Consider the following 20,371-nt stretch of genomic DNA (forward strand, 5'->3'; position numbering starts at 1 on the left):
TTGAGGAGAAAACCGGAAGTTTGATCCTTTTCAGTTTAAAATTACACCCCCGGGGTTCAAAATCCAACGTGACCCCAGGTCATCGACCTCTGGTGGGTCATAAAGACTCAGAAACTTGTGGAGGACACAGGAGCACTCCACACTGTCAGTCTCCTGGAGGCTGAGCTTTAAATACAAGAGGCTGTGGCTCAGTTACTTTAATTTTGGACACTGACCAAACGTATCATGAACTTTATGATGCTTTGCAGATGAACCGCTCATAGCAGTGTCATCCATCATGAAAATTAATGAATATCACGCACACCCATATGCATAACTGAAAAGTCACAGACCTGCCTGGATCTGTTAAATACACCCATGGTCATGTTTTTTGTTCAGTGTTGCTTCTAGATATTTTATCGGCTCTAGGAGGCACTGTAGACTGCTTTAGTGATGAATGACAGTGAGGTCAGGTGACCTTATCATAAGGCCTTATCATTCCTTAAATAGCTGCATGAAAATGCCAAATTAATTTAAATTAATGGGTTTTTTAAAATCACATTATTACTGGTTGTTCAGAAGAATGAGGTTAATCAGAAGATGATTAAGTCCTCTGAACACTGCCTGCAGAATTCATCATATTACTGAAAATGTATGTTGGAGTGTCTCATTCCTGCATGTGGTTAACAATAAGTAGGCTGGATGTTTAAAAGGTGAAATAAAGTTTAATTGGCTTGTCAATGCTGGTTTAATGGATTGTCCCATTCAGGAGGTCAGTGGGCCATATCTGACACCTCAAGTTATTGTTCTTTTGTCATTGGCTGTGGAAGATTGATTTACTTGACCATAATTTGTTAAAGAAATAAATAAATATAGGCAGCACTGTTCAGCCAATAGCCAGTCATGTTTATAGCTTTGCAGCTGATGTTGTCAATCAACCTTTCAAGCTATTTGTTCCGCAGATTTTGGTCCTGCTATAACAATACTCCCAATGGAGTTGTTTAAGTTTTTGATGAGGAAAGCAGACCCATCCCAGCCAGCCTGTTTGGGGGAAAAAGTGACGTAGTCCATAGCAAACAGGGGAAGTGCTTTGTGGGCTTATGTAACAAGCTGTATAATAGTTACCATCTGCTTGAATTTGTGTCATTTCAAGTGAAATATTTCTTACTCAGTGACTTCATCTGGTGGTTCGTGTTGTCTGTCACTCTATCCTTGGTCCTGTTAACAGGAAAAGTGTCTCAGTTTCTTCTTGAAAAAACGTAACTGTGGATGTTAACTCTTTAAAAACCAGCTGCAGACTCACAGCAGAAGGTGTTTATCATAAACACAAATTACTATGACAGCTGGGATAGGCTCCAGCCTATTAGATTAGATTAGATTTGCATATTACACATATGCACATCCCGTATTACTCAACATATAGACATAACATTAGCCCTGCACACATCCTGGATGCAAGTATATGCTTCACCTTCACACTTACGTGCCCCCACACTGTTTGCTGTACATACTTAGAACCAAAACATGATACATGGTACACACAGAAAGACACAAAGAAAGAAACAACTCATATATGTACGAGGAAATATGTAAGAAATAAAGATAATAAACATCTCATCTTGTTGAAATATTTGATATTCATAATATTATACCTGTCAACGCCCTGGTTCCTTCAGTATTACATGAGCAACAAGAACATTATACTTGGATACAGTAGCAGGAATATAACACATCAGGTTTCACGGAGCTGTGGTTGCCCAGTCAGAGCTGACTGAGATAACTCCATCAGTTTTGTGACTTTAGCAACTTTTGCTCACTTTTTCTGCAGCCTAAGCTCAAAAGCAGAGCAGATAAGTGAGTGTACAGCTGGATTTAAAGCCACGGCTATCACATAAAGCTGCTTTTGTCACACCAACAAAACATCTTGTTCAGTTCCTATCTTCCCTGTGTGTGGAGTTTACCTGAGGTGATGTTAGTGATGTCTTAAGATTAATTACCTCCTCTTGTTATTTTATCTCTTACTTTTAATAATTTCAGTTTTTGGAGGAGAAATGGCAGCGTGGCTATTTCATACATCACAAATCATTCCTAGAACAGGTACAGTCAGCTTCATATCCGCTCTTTAGCCGAGCAGCTGCACAACAGCTTCAGTCACTTTCAATTTTGATTCAGTGCTTCAAGTTAAGGTCATCCACTTTATTTAGGTGAGAGGTTAGAGGGGGCAAGAGGATGGGATAGGCTGTCTGGAAACGCCAACATATGTCTGGGATGACAAATTCCAATGAATCAAAGCCCTGATGCCAAGAATTCCCAATCTTGTTCAATTCCTCTCACCCTTAAAAGGAAAATCACAGCTCATTAACAAGTGAGACATGCTCTGAAAAACTCACCAATTGCGAAGGAATGCAACACAAATTCATGTGGTTTGATCAGAAATTAGACGGTAGTGATGCAACTAATATCAGACTATAGTAATGCAGCTCAGTGAATGCATGCCTTTACTCACTCAGTCACTCACATTACTAAGCTATTTAGCAAGGAGGGAGGTGGAGCTGGTGCAGGAGGAACAGGAATACGGGAGATGGGGGACTGGGGGAGGGCAGAAAGAAGGAGGTGGTTGTCGGGGAGAAGGAAAATATATAAAGAGGGGGGAGAGCAAGAGATCGAGAGCAAGTGGAAGAAAGACGAGGAGAAAGAAGCTCCTTCACATTTTGGCAAAGATTACAAACTTTTTGCAAGCAACAGGTAAGCTCTTATCTTTTAATGTTTCACATATTTTCACTCTTCATACAAGCAGATAGAGTTCAACTGTGGCAAAAACAGGCAGAACGAGGAAAATTAGCATTCAGTGGAGATTCTTCCTCTGCTTTTTGAATGGACTCCATTGTTACCTCCCCATGCACGCTCACCACACAGCGCATTTCAGATATGTTTGTGTAAATTCTTGTGGAAATCGTACTTTTGTCCCGTAACTTGAACCAGCTGAAGGGGTTGTGCTGTGTCCTGGGTGTGTAGGCATGTGGACCTGTTGTGCAATAAGGCCTGGAATGCTGAATTAGTTTGAAGTACCTCCAAAACTTAACAAATGAGGATTATTCGCAGCAGCTCTGTACACAAGACCATAAATCAACTTGTGACAAACATGTCACAGAATAATAAATTTCAACTAATTAAGTGTCCACATTTCCTTCGTTTGCTTACCCAGGAGTAAAACAGTTTAAAGAAAACTATTTACACTTCAAAGTTAGGGAGGTTTTTCATTTTCCAACTGAAACTTGTCTTGCATTTAAGTCTATTGTTTCATTCCACATAGACCTTCCCTTTGCAGTCATATAATCTCTAAAAGACACAGCATCCAGGGTCAAATAAATTGTATGTTTTAAATCAAGGCAAGAAACTCACTGTCTGAATGCACACACAGCTTGAAACCCAAAGTGATGATTCTTTTCATTCCTATGCAAAAAAAAAAGATTTTCCAACACACTGAACTTTATTTTCTGTGATCTCCAGACAGCACGATGGCTGCCGGCAGAGGCCTTCCCTTTCCCCTGGTGATTGTGTGCCTGCTTTTCATCAGAGGTTACTCTCCCCTGCCTACGACGTCTCGAGCGACAGGGACCAATCCCGTGGGGCCTCTTTTGACCAAGGCCCATTTGCTTTCTACAGAAGACTACGATGATCTTTATGGCAAAACCACTGTACCCAACAGAGTGTCTCCAGATGGAGGAATCCCCAAGAAATGCAACTACAATCCCTGTCTGGAGGGTCAGATCTCCTGTAGAGATCTGGCAGCTGCCACCAGCTGCTCATGTCCAGGGTCCACTTTACATGATGTGGTTCCAGATGCTCCCTTCTTGAGATCAGTGTCCTGGAACGGGTCAGATGTTGTACTTCAGTGGTGTGCGCCTAATTCATATGTCACACATTATATCGTGACAGTAGGGGGGCATGAGTGGCAGCAGTTTGGGAAGGACCGAAGGAACGTCGCATTGGGTGACATTGACCACATCGCACAGGTTTGTGTGGTTGCAGCGAACGACAGAGGAAACAGTGAGGAAAGTTGTAAGATGTACTATCCCAGAGACAACAGCCTGCCTCTGAAAGCGGGACTCATCGGGGGGGCTCTGGGCTTCCTGCTGCTCCTCTTGCTGGCCGTCTTGCTCTGGAGGTGTAAGAGGCAGAGGAAGCAGGAGGCCAGCATCTCTATGCATGACACAGCAGAGGCACAGTGAACAGAAAACAGAGCAAGGACTGGGATCAGTAAGATAAGACTTTGTCCCATGAGACTTTTCAGCATTGTTGCAGTTAATTAACCTTGACTCCATTCTAAATATTAGTGGTTTTCTGCACTACAAGGTTTTCTGAGAGCGCTGGAGGAAGCAGGTTTCATCATCTCACATAAATATATCTGACAGATTATGTTCAGTGCTACAAACAGGGTCTATTTTGAAAACCCCTTGGTGGTGTGGTGAAGCAGTTCCCATATCCATGACTTGGAAACCAGCTGCAGGAAGATTTTGCATTCATCAGTTATGATTCCTGAAATTATGGCCAGGAAACAAATGATAAGAACATTGCAAGACAGATAATGTGGATTTGGTCTTTTTTGGAGGGTCAGTGCATTTTTCCAGTAATCCAGTGAGTTTTTACATGGTTTGTTTAGCTTATTATCACTCATAATCCTTTTTCTGGTTTTTTTTTGAACAGATGACTGAAACAAACTGATTAAAACCAGGCACACCCTGATACAGATCAGGATTTTTTTTTTTTTTTTTTTTTTTTCAAATAAAATTTGAGAGAACAATGAGTCTTTTAAATGTTGTAATAGTAGGAAAATACAATGACAGTAACAAGAGGAGTTATACCAGAGAAAACAGCTGATGGGTACAAAAATAAAGTGGCATTATCTGTCGGAATAATTTAATTAGGGTTAGGTAACAGTTATTAACACATGATAACACGCTGTACAGTTAAAAAGTATATATATCCTATGGTAGTATGAAGTTCCTTTGAAACTCTCTGTGAGAGTTCCTCATGTATTTAATGAAAGAGCAAGTGGATTGATTGTTGTATTATGTACTGTATTTATGATCATCATTTGGTTTGTTGCCTTTGACTTCACCATGTTAAAAGTTTGATTCTTTCATCAAACTAAAGTTTTGGGGAAACACGCTCAAGTCTCAAGTTGACTGTTCAAACTGGAGCTTACTATAAATGTTTGTTGAAATGTCTGACTGTTTAACTCCACTAAAACTTTGCCTTTGCTGCTGCACCCATGTGTCAAAATGTGTAATTATTTTATCCAGCTTTCTAAATGGGTGTGTTTTTCCATCTGTCGTATTGTCGGAAGTTGTGTCAGCACGCTGGAGGAGCACAAGTGCTCAATGCTGTTTTTCCAGCTGTCATACAATACCCTGTCAGCGGATATGGATTTTGTGATGCTTCCAGTCATCCAGCACTGGGCTGGTGAGGAGAAGCTTCAGGCTTTTTTTTTTCCTTTGGTCATGCCATGATGAGAGAGAGAGAGAGAGAGAAAAAAAAACTCCCAGTTTATCTCATGTTCAAGCCTGCATCTGCATGTCTCGGAGCCATGTTATAATTCCTTTTTTGCTCTGGTTGCTGCCACAGAGTTGTTCCACTGCTTCTGGTGCCTTTCTTATTCCAACTGCACTGCACAGCTTACACCACACAGAGCTGTATGGAAGTCATCTAACATCTATAATTTGGAAACCCAACAGGCTGTTCATCTCTGCCACTGAAATGGCCTCAAGATGTTGTTTTTATGACACACATTCAGCCTGCGTGCTGTCACTCCCAAACTGGGAGGGAAATCTTTACAGGAATGGGCCACCAAGAGATCAAATGCAAAAACGTGGGTGTATAATATCATGTGGTTATAGCAGCCTGTTGTAAACAGACCAAGATGTAATGTACTGACAACAAATGCAGAAAATGTCTAACTAAAACCACAGTCACAGAGCACAAGTGTTCTGGTGATGGCAGCAAAACAGAACAACATGTACTTATAAGAGGAAAAATACACACACACACACACACATATATTATATTATATTATATTATATTATATTATATGTGGTTTGCCTTTTTTTTAAATAAACTATATTTTAAGGAACTTTGAATGTTTTTGAATGTACATGAGGAAATGAAAGTCAGCCTATTACACAAGGTTAAAAGTTCTGTATGAGTAAACTGGTTTCCAGTCATACACCTAAATGGAAAATTAAAGAATTGGGTGTATTTAACATCTGAGGCTGTTGTTAGAGGGTAAATGCTTTTGAGCTTTTTGATGATAAGCATCCACAGCCCAGATGGAAAAGTTACATGACTGTGAGGAAAACTTAGAGGGGACTTGGTAAATGCCATACTTACATATACATACTAACTCTAACCTACTTGTAAAATTTGAATACTGCTGAACAATGAAATCAAAATCCCAAATCTATAGCACAAGTGTCTAATGACTTTAATTACATATAAAACCACATATACATTCTATAAAAAGCAAAGTAACTGATATTTAATGAACAGACATGATGCAGACAATTGCATCATTTGCTCATGCTGATTTATTTTTTGGGGGTGGGGAGGATAATTTTGTAGTTTCTGATGAATGAGAGTGGAAAAAAATTCACATTTTTCAACACCTCCCATTTGGAGGTATGTTGAGGTGTGGCTTCTCAAAACAATTATTTTTTATGTTAGTAGGAATAAAGTGAAAGAATCATCTGGAAGAAGCACAGATGTGCGGTAAAGACTGTGCGTATCACTTTTTCAGTTCTAACGAACTGTTTTGCATTGTCAACATCATAACACTACGCAGATAACAGTCCTGATTAATCTCATATGACGTTGGTATGGGGTTTTTTGCTAACTGCAGGCAAATGTTGTAACAAGGTTAGCAGCAGGGATATGTGTTGACAGGACATTTCTCATTCCAGACAAGTCATGTTGAATCACTGCTACGTCATTCAGTTATCTGGTGACTCATGTTACTTTTCTGGTGTAGAGGTTACCTATAAAACAGTGATTTAGCCAAATTCAGGCTTTGGGATTTCACAAGAAAACAAAAACTACTCTGTCAGCCTCTACCTGCCGCTGAGTTCCCCGGGTTTAGTTAATGTGTGACTGTTCCTGTGTGACTAACAATGACAACATTCAGTATGAGTATTTGCCTAGTCTGTGAGCTGATGCTTGAGATGTTTGCATCCGTATTTATGAAGTTTTGGAATCTACCCGCAGGTGTTGCATTATGTTATGTGGCTAATGATGATTAAACAGACAGAGCTGAAAAACTGACTCACCTAATTAGCACAGCTAAATATGAAAATGTCACATAGGCCCTGGAGCAGACGTGACATTTTAAAGGGATGTGAAGTAATCCATGACTTTTATCAGTTGTTTTTTTTTTTTTTTTTAGCATCCAAGACAGTTTTTACAACAGAGACAAAGATATGTTATTGAAGCAGATATCCATGAACTAGAGAGGTATCCACAGTACACCATGATGCAAGATTTACAGGCCTCTTTAACTGCCTTTATGCTTAGGGAAACAAAGTCACCTTATTGCCCTCTGCTGGCAACATTCAATCCTGAGGGACAAGGCCTGACTGTAGTAAAGGATGTTAACGCAAAAGAAACATTAATACACAGTAATAATTATGCTGACCAACCTGGATATCAGGCTCAGAGCCTGTTAGAAGCCTTTGCTGTCTGACTGCACTTTCAAATGTGAGGTTTCAAAATGACACGAGACAAAACAGATCAGGTGCTTAGTCACCTGCACTCAAACAGTACAGGTGCATCAGTCAATAGTAACTCAAAATCAGACGTGTGAGAAGTACTTACATACTTTACTGCTGCTCTATCAACAAAAGATCAGATGATGTGTAATGAAAGGTGCTATACATTTAAACATACAAATGCACCTCCCCTCTGTATTTTAGTATGTAAATTTACCAGTTTTAGTTACCAATTTTAGTTCACTCTCATCGTTCTCATCACTGCAACTTCCAGACACAGCAGTAGGCAGTTTTAATATATATATATATATATATATCTGGTAGTTTAATGTATATGTAGATATTTATGGTTTGGTGTAGAAAATATGAATCTGCAAAGTTTATAGCTGTAGATAAATGTATATTAAACACAGAAAAACTGAAGTGGCAAAGAGGAGGAGCTGTTAAAGCTGAGAATGACCTTTAGCAGTTCATGATGAATAAACTGCATTCAGCATAAAATGGGTTGAAACAACAGTTAATCATCAACATAATTGTATTCTCATTTGTTGCAGCTTTTGCCAAATTGAAATCTTTTGCTCACATTATTTTGTCGCCCCCCTTCCTGTTGTATATGACCTTATGCTAAATGAAGAATGATTATCATGTTTAGATAAAAAAGTATCCTGTTGCTGAGTGTATTTTCAAGGCAGCAGCTTGTATCTGAGGCTTTAAGAGGCTTTACTGCAATGAAAGAAATTGTAGGTAATTGTAATATTATGCTCATCTCATAACATTGTATGTGTGCCTATTCCAAACCATCATTCATTTTCAAACAATTAATTATTCATGAAAAATTAATTTGCATTTGGCTCTGGGAAAATGAATGTTATGTTTTTTTATTATTAGTATTCCACCGGCAGGGGCACTAATGGCTGCTTTCTCTGCTCGCTGGGGTCAGCTTTTACAGGGCATAAAATGTTCAAAGTAGGTCAGGCATCCATCAGTGCCCATTATTGGAACTAGACCATCCCCTATGCCCAGCCAAGACATCTGAACACTGACTGGTTTAATTCACATGTAGAAAGGTCTTTTATTCTTTAGTCCTCTGAGTGTTTTGTAGACATAACAAGGGATTAAAAAGAAAGGCAAATGAAGGGGTGTTGGTCTAAAATTCCTCACAAAATGAACTAGGTGTCGTTCAGCGTTAAAAACTGCTTTTTACAAGGGCACTCTGGGCCATGTAGTGGCCTCCATCAGATGAAACCGTGGGTCTAAGTGGGTGGTTGTGGAAACTGCCCCCTCCCCACACACACACCCCACCCCCCAACAGCGTCTCATCCTGTTTACCCCTGCTAAGTCTTCGACTGTGTCTGTGTCTGTCTTGGCTCAAACTGCAACTCTGTAAATAAAAAGATTAACTTCTGTCTCTGAGTGTAACTCTGATTTACTGGAAGGATGATGTGGTTTATACGGTTTATGTAAATACAGCAGGGCGTATGTTAGAGTACATTCCTTCTTTTGGCACCATTGCTAATATTTAAAAAAAAAAGAAAAGTGCAATATCTTTCATCATCCAGGCATCTTAGGATACAGGTCCAATGTGAGTTAGAGCCGCTTTTGTTTTAATAAGGACCACTAGAGGTCATTGTTGCAAAAAGCACTGAAGAAACCAAAGCCACCTCTGGTGTGCACTCAGGGATAATGTAGTGGAAATGGAAATTAGTTGCTCTAATAGGGATGACAATGAGTTTGCAGAAGTAATCAGCTCAGCCACATTTCTGCATCACAGGGGAGAGTAAGAGTTAGTGTTTGAAGAGGCTGCTAAATGTTTGCTGTCACCGTTTCTTCTCCAGTCCCCCCCCCCCAAAAAAAAAAATTTTTTTTTAAAAATCATCCACTGGAAGGTCAGGGCTCTCGACTCAACTCCCTAGGATAGCTCAACAAGAGCATTTCAAGAAGGAGAGGAGGAGAAATTCCACTTTTTCCTCCCATTTTCCTGTATGAAGAGCTGGGGTAACCATGGCAACCGGGCATTATACAGAACAGAACCAAGGAGGTTGAAACTGAGCTCAGCTTGGAGAGGAGAGTTATCAATCACTTTGGCATCAGCACTGTCACACACACACATACACACAGATGCACACGAGTATTACCTGGACCGCTGCTCTTTCACCCTTCACATGGCTTCACAGACCAGGAATCATGACATTTTCTTTTCATCAGAGTACAAAAAGTTCTCTTCAGTGTGCCAGTGTCAAGTGGATGGATGCATAAATCACTCGTGTTAATGTTGTTTGCAGATGCCCAGTCACACAAAAGGAGCCCACTTTGGTCTATAATTACATTTATTTAGTTGCGTTGATGCACAAAACAGAAAGAGAAACCATAGGAGAATATGATTTCTCACTTTCTATTCTTTTTTATATTCTTATACTTCACTTTGCTTTGCAGTAGAAAGACAAGACTGTTATTCTTTGTGAAATAACTTGAACAAAATGAAGGCCAGGCTTAACAGGCTTCCAGTGAATACAAAAATATTTTTTTTTTAAATTCACAATACATCAATACATTTCTCACATGAAAAAAAGAGCAAAACAAACAACCTTCAAAAAAAGAAATAAAATGAGCAGTATTTCAACTGCAGCTGTACGTGTGGGGAACAAGTCATCATAAGGATGCTGAATTTTATAACATATGCTGAAAGATGTCTAATGATTTGCAGAGATTTGCCGTCCTTTTTTTTATGGATATTTCCTGTAATTTTATAATAATGTTTGATAATTTTATCATATTTAAGGGGACCTTTCCATTTTTCTCTCTTTTAGACTTATTTTTGTTCATAATATCATGTTATCGAACTACCTGGCTGCTAATGACACATTTGTAGAATCAGCACATATTAGCTTTGTACACTGTGTGCTTTGGATGTTTGACCACTGATTTGTTTTCACAGAGTTTATAAAAGCTTTCCCTTCCAGCTCAGGTGCTGTCTGCTAAATCTAAGAAAGCTGGGTGGGGGGTGTTGGGGTTGCAGAGGTGGAGCTGTATTTAACCATGTGAGGTTAAGTAGTTTTCCCAGAGCAGCTGCACTGTTCCAGTTCCCTGATCCTCTCAGCCGATCCGCAGGAAGTGGCTCTTAATTCGCTTTATAAAATAACATTTTCTTTGTTGCCTCAAAGGAGACTCTCACGGTTTGAAGCCGACAGTGTGCGTTGCTCTGCCTGCATTTATATTCTTTACCTGCTTTTTCCTTTTCATTGTCAAGAGGGCACTGGACCATATCCCAGCATGCATTGGGTTGAAAGTAGAGAGATGCCTTGGACAAGCTGCCAGTCTGTCATCAAGTCTCCACTCAGGGAACCTTACATGAAAAACTGGAAGTGAGCACAGACAAGTCCGGAAACTGAAAATCAGTCCCTTTCCATCTGCATCACTGCAACAGTATGACAACTTTGAACTGAGAATTTTTTAAACACAAGATTCAGAAAGGCAGTTTTGTGCACATAAATTAAGGTTAAAATGGTGAGCTTCCCATCCACTGAGGTGTTGGGAGCGTTAATCCAGCACAGCATGAGGGTACACAGGTGCAGTTTGCACACAGAATACCTTTAGATGAGACACACTGAGGCATAAACTAAAATCTAGGACTGATGCATGGCCAGATGTTGAACAAAACAAATCCCAATTACACACCCTCCCCCCTCTGCTATCATAAAACACACACACACACACACACATTACAGCTGGGGCAGGAACAAGCACTGGAACAAGAGATGAATCAGGGACAGATTATTCAGGACACAGTCACGAGGGGATAGGGAGCTCGAGAGGAGAGCAAGGACCTGACCTTTTCTGAATATTCATGACGAGAGAGAAAAGAGAGATGTAAACTTCGCAGACCCAAAACCTCTGCGGAGTCTAATAATGGAGGGCAGCTTGTGATTGCAAAAAAATAAATATATCTAGCGAGGAGTAACATCAGGATATCTTGGCTGTCTGCCAGCCAGAGGGATCAATAGCCATTAACACCATCATCCACGCAGTCAGAGGACAGCAGGGATGTGTGGCTCTGCAGAGTATTTCATCACGATGAGAGGCAGATTGGAGCTTTAGTTACAGTAAGAGCATCCCTCTCCCCGCCACTGAGAGCGATGCTTTCTGACTGACAATGTCATCAGTGTGCCGTGTATGTAAACACATCCAGCAGCCTGGAGAATCTAGGTCATTTTCTGCTGGGATGAGATGAGAGGAGGAGTCGTCTGAAGACACACACCGAGGCCACAAATGCGCGCTGTGTTCATGTGTCAAGAGTCTGGGCCGTAATCCACACGCACCTTTTTTTTTTTTTTTTTTTTTTTTTATCTGCTTCATGAATCAAGCGAACATGCCTCCAGTGGTGATGAAATCCGCAGAGAAACACAGGTAGTGAAGCGGAGGGGAGGGGGGTGGATGAGGATGGGGGGGGAGTGGTGGTGAACGCATGTAATTTCTTGCTCCAGTTCTCTTTGCTTTAGCACTGAGGACACATTGTTCATTAAAAATCCAAGCCTTCAGTCTTCGGCTCACACAAAGCCCTGCATCATGTAATATTGACACTGGCTCGCATAAGTACTAGGAAGCAGTGTAACCATGTGGCAGGAATTACACACTGGATCTGGAACATCATGTGCTGCATCGCTACAGAGATTGTAAATATGCTGAGGTTGTTTTGTTGTTTTTTTGGTGTATGTGTGTCACTTCAAATCTGTCCTTAAAGAGTGCCGCACCGTCAAAAAAGATTTCTCTTGAAGGGCATTAAAGTGTCAGTGCATGTAACTCTCAATTCCATTTAAAAATCAATTAATGCTTTAAAATATGTCTGAGAACAGCAGAGTGATTTGGCAAAACTCTGACTGCCCTCTTTCTGGTTTGACTGCTGGAACAATCACTGAGGCAAAGAGGTGGGAAACATGGATAAAATCCTCCATCACAGTCGAAGTAATTTATATTGTGATATGGATATATTATGGGGTACAGTAATAATATCATAAATAATGTTTACTACATTCCCCATCTTAGTTTTGTGGGTTAGCATGCCAGCACTCACTTACTGGCTCTAACAACGTTAAGCTGATGCTGAAGAGAATGTCATTAGTTTTTCAGGTATTTGGTCAAACAACACATATTCAGACCTCATGATGGCACTAGGGGATAAAAGATTTTACAAATCATCCTCTGGGGACCATGAATGTCACAAGATTTTACAATAAACAATCCAAACGTTAGAGATATTTCAACAGTCAAGCTCATGATGGTGCTGAAGGAAAAGGCAAGTGATTACCAAAGTCATGAGGATTCATCCTCTGGGGATCATGAATGTCTCTACAAAATATCATGACAATCCATTACAGATTTTGAGATATTTCAGTCTGAACTAAAGTGAGGACTAACAGACGGATCAACCGACTGATATCATCATCCCCAGTGCCATGCATCTAACATGGATGAAAATCCATTATTGCCACAAAGCAGTCCTGCATTGATTTGCAAATCTGGCTGTGATGGCTTAATACATCCAGACATATTAAATGGATAAACGTATCAGTAAAAACAATATGGCAAAATCTCTCACGGCTTACAAATTTCATCTCATTTCATCATTTCAAAAATCATTTCAGAGTTTATCATCGCCCATTCATAACGAACAAACCCTCAAACAGAAAACATTTTCTTACGCCCCACTTAAGCTGCATCTTGGAGACAAGGTGTATGTATGTCACTACATGATTGTACTGACTTTTTCAGTTAACTTTACAGAAACAAAGACAGGGAACATCTTCCCATTCCCTTGCTACCCTAACTGGAGCTGTTCTGTACCGCCTGCTCATCCTACTTTTCCAGGTAGGGTCACTGTTGTGGGTTTGATTTATATACAGCACCACTCTGTCTACTATTTCAACTCCTCTGCCTCAGATCCAGGTGATACAGAGAGTAGATGGTTAACTGTGTATGATTTATTTTCAGTGAAATGTCCTGGGTAAGATGACACTAAATTCCTGCCATTTCACTGTCCTCTGTTATGTACGCCTTCTCCAGCAGCTGAGCCTGTTAAATTTTCGCTCCTCTGTTGTTCAATGACTTTCCATTATAGGATTACAAACGACCTATTTTTAAAATTGGAAGAATGATGCAAACTGCTCCATCAAAAGGACTTAACAATAAGCTGCTGCACAAAATAGAGCTTTTGAAATGTCACAAAAAAGGTATTAACGTAGCACTTGTCAAAACAATGTGACAAAGCTTCAAAAATAACGAAAAACAAGACTCACCGGTAAAAGTAGCACAGGATGACTGCATATGAAGACAGATGTGAAAAAGTAACATTTTGGTCAAGATAAATTTTAGTTTAACATATGACAGATCAAAAAGATGAAAGCCAATCATTAAAAGGCACAAAAGACATGCCTAAGACATGTAAAATAACCTGATATAATGGCAGTCCTACACCTGAAATATTGTTGCCATGAACAACACAGGAGCAGGCATTAAAATTTGAAAGCAGTGGCACCACTGCAGCATCTCATTAATGCAAGATAATGAGAATATAATGAGGATTTAAAGCTCCAGACCAAACTCACCTGATGATTACAAAAACCTTTTGTTCCTGGTAGCAGCATGAGGCAGACGTCTTGGACACCATATGCTGCTATTAAGGCCTTAATGGTTCAGGAGCAGGTGGGCAGACTGTGGGCAACATTACCGTCTGTCTTAATGCCAAGAGAGGCTACAGTGGCGGAAGTGCCAGTCTCCAGCTTGCGTTGGTCAGCAGTATAATGTTTATATCACTGGAAGGCAGTTTGGTGCTGTTAACAGTTCTCTGGAGCTGACATGAGGACATGGAACAAGCCTCTGACCACTGACGAGGCTGTTATTTCACTCAAGGTAGAAGCTGGAAAGTGCTTAAAGTTAACGGTTATCTTGATTGTACTGTAACAAACCAGATTAAGAATTCTGTTTCAATCTAAATGTCTATGTCCGACCATGCAGTAGTAACAGATACACAAACGAACCATTCCCTACAATCCGGATGATTGATGTTTTACTTCATCTCTGCAGCTCATTCATTACGGTGAAGTTTTTACAAAACAAAGATGAAGGAAGACAGCTTCTCTCCCACAGCTGATTAATGACCACACATCTTGTCCCAGAGTCAGGATGCTTCACTGAAACCATCAACAGTGACTGCAATCAAATTACCTCAACTGTGTATACATCAAATCCAAACCAACCAGTCTACTAACTATCCAACAAAAATATATCACAACAAAAACACATTCTATTTTGTGGAAAGAGCTCTGTGAAGTCTCCATATGGCTGCATATAATTTACAAGATTTACCACTGTACGTGCACATTCAAGATGTCTAACATTTTCCATTTTCGGGGGGGGGGTTTTAAGGATGGTCCTAAATCTGCTGTAGTCAGTAATGACAACAACATTTAATTACTTTCAAAATCATGTTTATTAAATTTAGAAAACACCATTTTGTTAACAGTTTCATAGCAATAGCAGGAAAGAACTGAAACTGTAAGAGAGAGACGTTGATTGGGGCCTGGGCCAACCCCTGAGTTAAAAACCAACTGTGTTTTGGAGCTCATCTCTCCTTACACTTCTGCTCTCTGGAGGGGTCACCTGCATCTAACCTGGCATAGACTAGAAGAGAGAGTCAGTGTGGTAGTCAGCATCTCAAGGTAGAACGCCTAAAGAAACCAGACATAAGAAAACTGTGGACATCAGGTAGAAAAGTTGATTTGCAAAGTCACTTTTCAAGTCAAGGTTATTTCCTGCCAAAATATACCGAGTATGCAACATTAACATGTAATTAGGTTGCCAAACCGTATCGGTATGTAGGTTTAACCACTTAGGGAGGGGTTTCTGCACAGCTTGAGGGGAGGTGGAGGTGGAGGGGATACTTGGGGATGCAGTACAGATGTAGTCCAAAGAGGAAGTGCAAACAATGTCTATAAGGTGTGTTTGTTGAGGGGGTTGGGGGTGGGGTGGGGGTGGGGGGGGTCACGGGGGTATGAGCAAAGTGGGCTCCCCCCGTTTACTCATCAAGGTGCTGAGAGGGGCGACTCTCTGGAGGGTGAGCCCGAAATATCCTCGGGGGGAAAAACTGTGAGTGTGCAGGCTCGGATCCCGCCCAGCGACTCAGGTAAGTCAAACACTTTGTGCCATTCATCTTTCTCGGGGTCATACTTCTGTACTATTTCCACCATGCAGCGATTGTTCCACGAGTAGCCCCCCACCACATAGATCTTATTCTCAAACACGGCCACGCCCACGTCGCTCTGGCCCCGCAACATGGCGGCAATAGGTGTCCATAAGTCGAGGGCGGGGGAGTAGTACTCGCAGCTCAGCACGTCGTCGTAGTCGCTGGTGCCCCGGAAGTGATTGCCCCCGATCACATAAAGGCGGTCCCCCACTGTGCACATGCAGTGCAGGCCACGCACTGTCGTCATGGGTGCTTTCTGAGTCCATTTATCTGCATCTGGGTCAAAGCACATCAACTCCTTCTGAAAAGTGTCATGAGTGATCCCCCCTGCAGCAAGAAGAGAAAACAAGAGCACAAATTAGCCTCCTCGCTGATCATTTGAGGGAGGGAAAGAGCTTTGTAGACTTTTCAATCAGACCGATTGGTGACTCATTCACCCATGTCAACCTACATTTTCACTTATCTGGGCCATGTGGAGCACCAAGCATAACACTGGGAATTTACCTCAGTGGCGTTACGAAGAATGAGAATCAGGATTAAGGCTGCGCTTTTTTAAATATCAGCTTTCCGCAGTCCCCATTTGTCAAACCCGAACTCAAAGTCAATAACCAATACACAGGGTAAGCCATTATTTTACAAACTGGAGTGACATCAGTATTTGTGCACTCTTTTCTACAGTGTGAAATAACGCTGATGATGAGCACTCGATTCAAAGAGGAACACCGTTACAAAGCGCTCACACACATATGCACAGTCTGTAGACGGCGGGACACAAAAAGCTGAGGGAAAGTGGGGAGGGAAAAAAAAATACAGGACATGTCTTCAGGGAAGGCTTAAAATAAAGAGGAACACAATCCCAGCATGCATTTGGGTGGAAGCCAGCCCCCCCCCCCCCCTCACCCAGGCAGAGTGACTAGGAGCAGAGAAGATTTGCAGTGCATGCCGAATAGAGGCAGAATCCCTCTTTTGCTGTTGCCCAGTGATCGTGTGCTCAGTTTATTGTTGGGGCCTAAGCTGTCTATTCAGCTGCCATGACTCAGATCTGTGATGCTGCGCCTCCTTAACTGATCAAATCCAAAGATAGGCTGACTATCCATTTTCTTTATCCAAGTAGTCCACGGGACAAGTCTGTTATTAAAATCCTGACAAGAGAACAGTGCTGGAGTTGACATAGGGTCCTTATAAATTCCTCTCAAGGGCCCCTGCTGCTCTTCTGATTCAGTTCAAGGGCTTTGGCCTTTCTCTGATACGACGATGTCTGATCAGTAGCCCGGTATCTTAATGTCTAATCAGTGCCATTAGTGAGACATTAAGAGTGGACAAGGTTTTGCCAAAATGAGCTGAAAAGCTTGAGCCTTTCTATACCCAGCACAGGACAGACTGGATTACTGTTTGTATTGTCTACCACATGTAAACCATGTAAAAGCATATCCCTGTTCAGCCATGCAGATATAAAATAGCTGCAGAGTCCCCTTGTAAAATCAGTGACCTGCTTGGTTGAATCAGTGCCGGCACAGGTGGGACCCAAAGAGAGGATGAAAAATAGACACAGAGGTGAGAGAAAAAAAGGGGGGGGCTCAGCATATTCCAAAAATACCCCATAATGATTAACAGCATCCAGACTTGAGCTTCAGTACAAATATCAACTTCTAATGATCTGTGCTGGCCTCTGAACAAGCAAATGTCCAGTCAGATCCCTCAAGGATGCACATTGCTTAACACACAACCAAGCTACAGGATGGCGGGGAACATATGAACCAACATTAGCACACAGTGAGCTCTGTATGGGTTGTAAAAGCTAATGAAATTTCATTGGCTCCTCCTTCCAATTCACTGTTCATATTGAACACACGGTGCTTTTCATTTTTGGTCCCTGTTCAGGGAAGATAGACTCAGTAACCAATCAATCAGTACAATGACTTCCACACCCACTCATTAACTACTCTCTGTATAATATACAGTCATTTACTCTTTAGTGAGCAGGACATTTCTGGCACTTCATCATAATTTTGAATCATTGTCATGTTGAGGTGACAAAATGGTAATTTCCACATTTATCAATTTTCAGTTTTACAAATTAAACACATTGCATTGTGGCATTGTTAAACAGAAAGTTGTGTACATGCCTAGGACTCAAGGGACAATATTTCATTCAATAAAATGGTAGAAGAGGACTATATTGCACCTTATGTCAATGATGTGCAATATTTCAACAATGATCAAGGGGGGGAAATGTTTGCAGACATTAGAGATCACCACCACCCAGTAGAAAATACTCCAAATAAAAACCAGTTAAAATGATAGAAAATAACAAAACAGCTTTCATGCAAGAACACTAAAATACCAAATGACTGAAAAATGACTTAAAAACCACAAATTATAACAGTAATCAGAAAACTCAAGACTCAAAACACAAGTCTAAATTACTCAATGAATGCAGTGTCCTTGTTGTAGATGACTTGATAAACAAATAAAATGGTCTGAATTGTACAACTAAATGATTCTCACACCGATCTTAATCTCTCAGATGAGACTGTGGACTAGAGGCGGTGCAGCTCTGCACCGGTTCAGAACCACCGTGTCTGAACTCCGCCACGCCACTTGAGCTGTGATGGTCTGTGGGCTGAGTGCATTTGTCAGGTTCATCCAGCTGACAGAATACCTTCAGACAGCTCAGCAGCGCAGTCAGAGAATGTGACCTGATCCGTGGCGACAGACGGACACAGAACTGCACTTCAGCGTGGGTCACCTTGCACAGCTAGACTGTAACCTCTGAGACTGTGGGCGCTACAGTAGGGCCTTGGTGCAGCTAAATTGCTCTAATAGGTAAAAGCTTGTGTACCTGTACCTTGTGCATTAAACGCACTGCTGTCTGTTCACAACAGTTTTTATATGAGCTGTGCATGTTTCTCTCTTGGGTTATAACCCACAGATGTATTCACAAAACTGCTTGACCAGCTCTGTTCTGTAACACGCAAACATTCATTTTTTCCCCCCACGTGCAGTTTTAGCTGCTGCAGGTGCAAAGCATGACGTTGTGTCACAGCTCAGCCAGCTGTTACAATAGCGAGATTTACCAAGCTATTGGCTCACTATTAACTGCACCACTGAAACATGAAACCAACAAAGGAAGAATCCATTGCAGTATCAAAAGGGTGAGCAATAAATACTGCAGCGTACAGCCTGAGGCAGAAAGACTGAAAAACAGCTGGCTACCAGCAGATTAGCCCGGTCCACAACAATTATGTTATTCATCATTTTATTTATTTTACAAAGTGAAAATGTGGCTTTCATCTTCGGTCCAGTGTAATATCAAGCTTGCCAAATCATAGGGTCTGTGTGGTCCAAAATATGCCCTGGTCCGTGTGCTTGCCAAGTGAAATACTGACTAATTAAAAATGTTTTAAAAGTTTTGCTTTTTGTTCATATGAACAGTGATTGTAAGCATGTATGAAGGTAGTTATTAGTTTTTGGCATGTTCCCAGCAAATCAGCATTAGTTAATATGAAATCAAATTAAAGGGGTTACACGCACTATTAACTTTTCACATGCATGCACACAGTGACTATTCTTCCTGCAGCACACTTAATTTGTTATGCAAATAAATTGAAATAAAGAATAAAATCAAATACAATGACAAATCTTTAGAGGTTAGGAAAGGTTTTAGAGACTAACAGTAAAAACACTTGTGTACCTGAAACGGTTAAAATCAAAAACAAAAAAACAAAACAACAACAACAGCAACAAAAAAAAAAAAAAAAAACATGACATAACTGGAGCCAGTATGGTAGGTAATGTGCTGTGTAGCACACTACACAACAGTGATAAAGGTTTACAGGAATAATGAGATCTGTGGATTATGAAATTAAATTCACCAGTGGTGTGCAAAGTAATCAAAAATCAGGGAGTGTATCTAATAAAACAGCATGTATGCTGGTCAGCACCTTTCATTGTAAATAAGCTTAATACCACTGCTAAAGAGCTTTTCAATATTTGATTTCTATTTGCCAAGGTAAGTGCAGTATGTGACTACTGCAAAGACATTAATGTTTGTTAATTCACCAAGTCGATCCTCAATCCCAATATACCGCCTCTTTAAATATTCCTTAAATGTAGCAGTTAATATTCATGGTTATTTGTGGTTGCTTCTGTCTGTACACAGCATTGTGACTGGTGTATTTTATTGGTGACACTCAAGAACATACACAATGTACATGTATTAAGAGATAACTAACCCCCTAATTCCATGGATTTTTTTCTTCCCTAAATACACACACACACACACACACACACACACACACACACACACAAACATGTATTTACAAAATCTACACTGCTGGAAACCTCTTGTGATCTCCTTTTTCATGTTTATGTGTTGTAGAAGGATGACGGTATC

General features: G+C 40.7%; 2 protein-coding genes across 3 annotated transcripts in view; one reads left to right on the forward strand and one right to left on the reverse strand.

Moving 5' to 3' along the window:
* The first annotated feature begins 2,572 nt into the window (after positions 1 to 2,572).
* On the forward strand, positions 2,573 to 5,251 carry LOC108894077 (LRRN4 C-terminal-like protein). Its single transcript, XM_018692644.2, has 2 exons — positions 2,573 to 2,724; positions 3,490 to 5,251. Exon 2 carries the CDS (start codon positions 3,498 to 3,500, stop codon positions 4,209 to 4,211), a length of 714 nt encoding a protein of 237 aa, XP_018548160.1. The 5' UTR covers positions 2,573 to 2,724; positions 3,490 to 3,497; the 3' UTR covers positions 4,212 to 5,251.
* A 9,947-nt stretch (positions 5,252 to 15,198) lies between these two features.
* klhl13 (kelch-like family member 13) overlaps positions 15,199 to 20,371 on the reverse strand; it is a 36,698-nt gene continuing 31,525 nt past the window's right edge. For both annotated transcript variants that reach the window (XM_018692128.2, XM_018692126.2), the window contains one exon: positions 15,199 to 16,302. In XM_018692128.2, the coding sequence (XP_018547644.1) occupies positions 15,815 to 16,302 (488 nt within the window). In that variant the 3' untranslated portion in view covers positions 15,199 to 15,814. The remainder of the gene's footprint in view (positions 16,303 to 20,371) is intronic.

The sequence above is a fragment of the Lates calcarifer genome, linkage group LG20, assembly GCF_001640805.2.
Source record: "Lates calcarifer isolate ASB-BC8 linkage group LG20, TLL_Latcal_v3, whole genome shotgun sequence".
NCBI classification, from domain to species: domain Eukaryota; kingdom Metazoa; phylum Chordata; class Actinopteri; family Centropomidae; genus Lates; species Lates calcarifer.

Excerpts from the sequence above, each read along its gene's own strand:
- LOC108894077 (XM_018692644.2), top strand. The coding sequence starts at position 3,498 with ATGGCTGCCGGCAGAGGCCTTCCCTTTCCCCTGGTGATTGTGTGCCTG.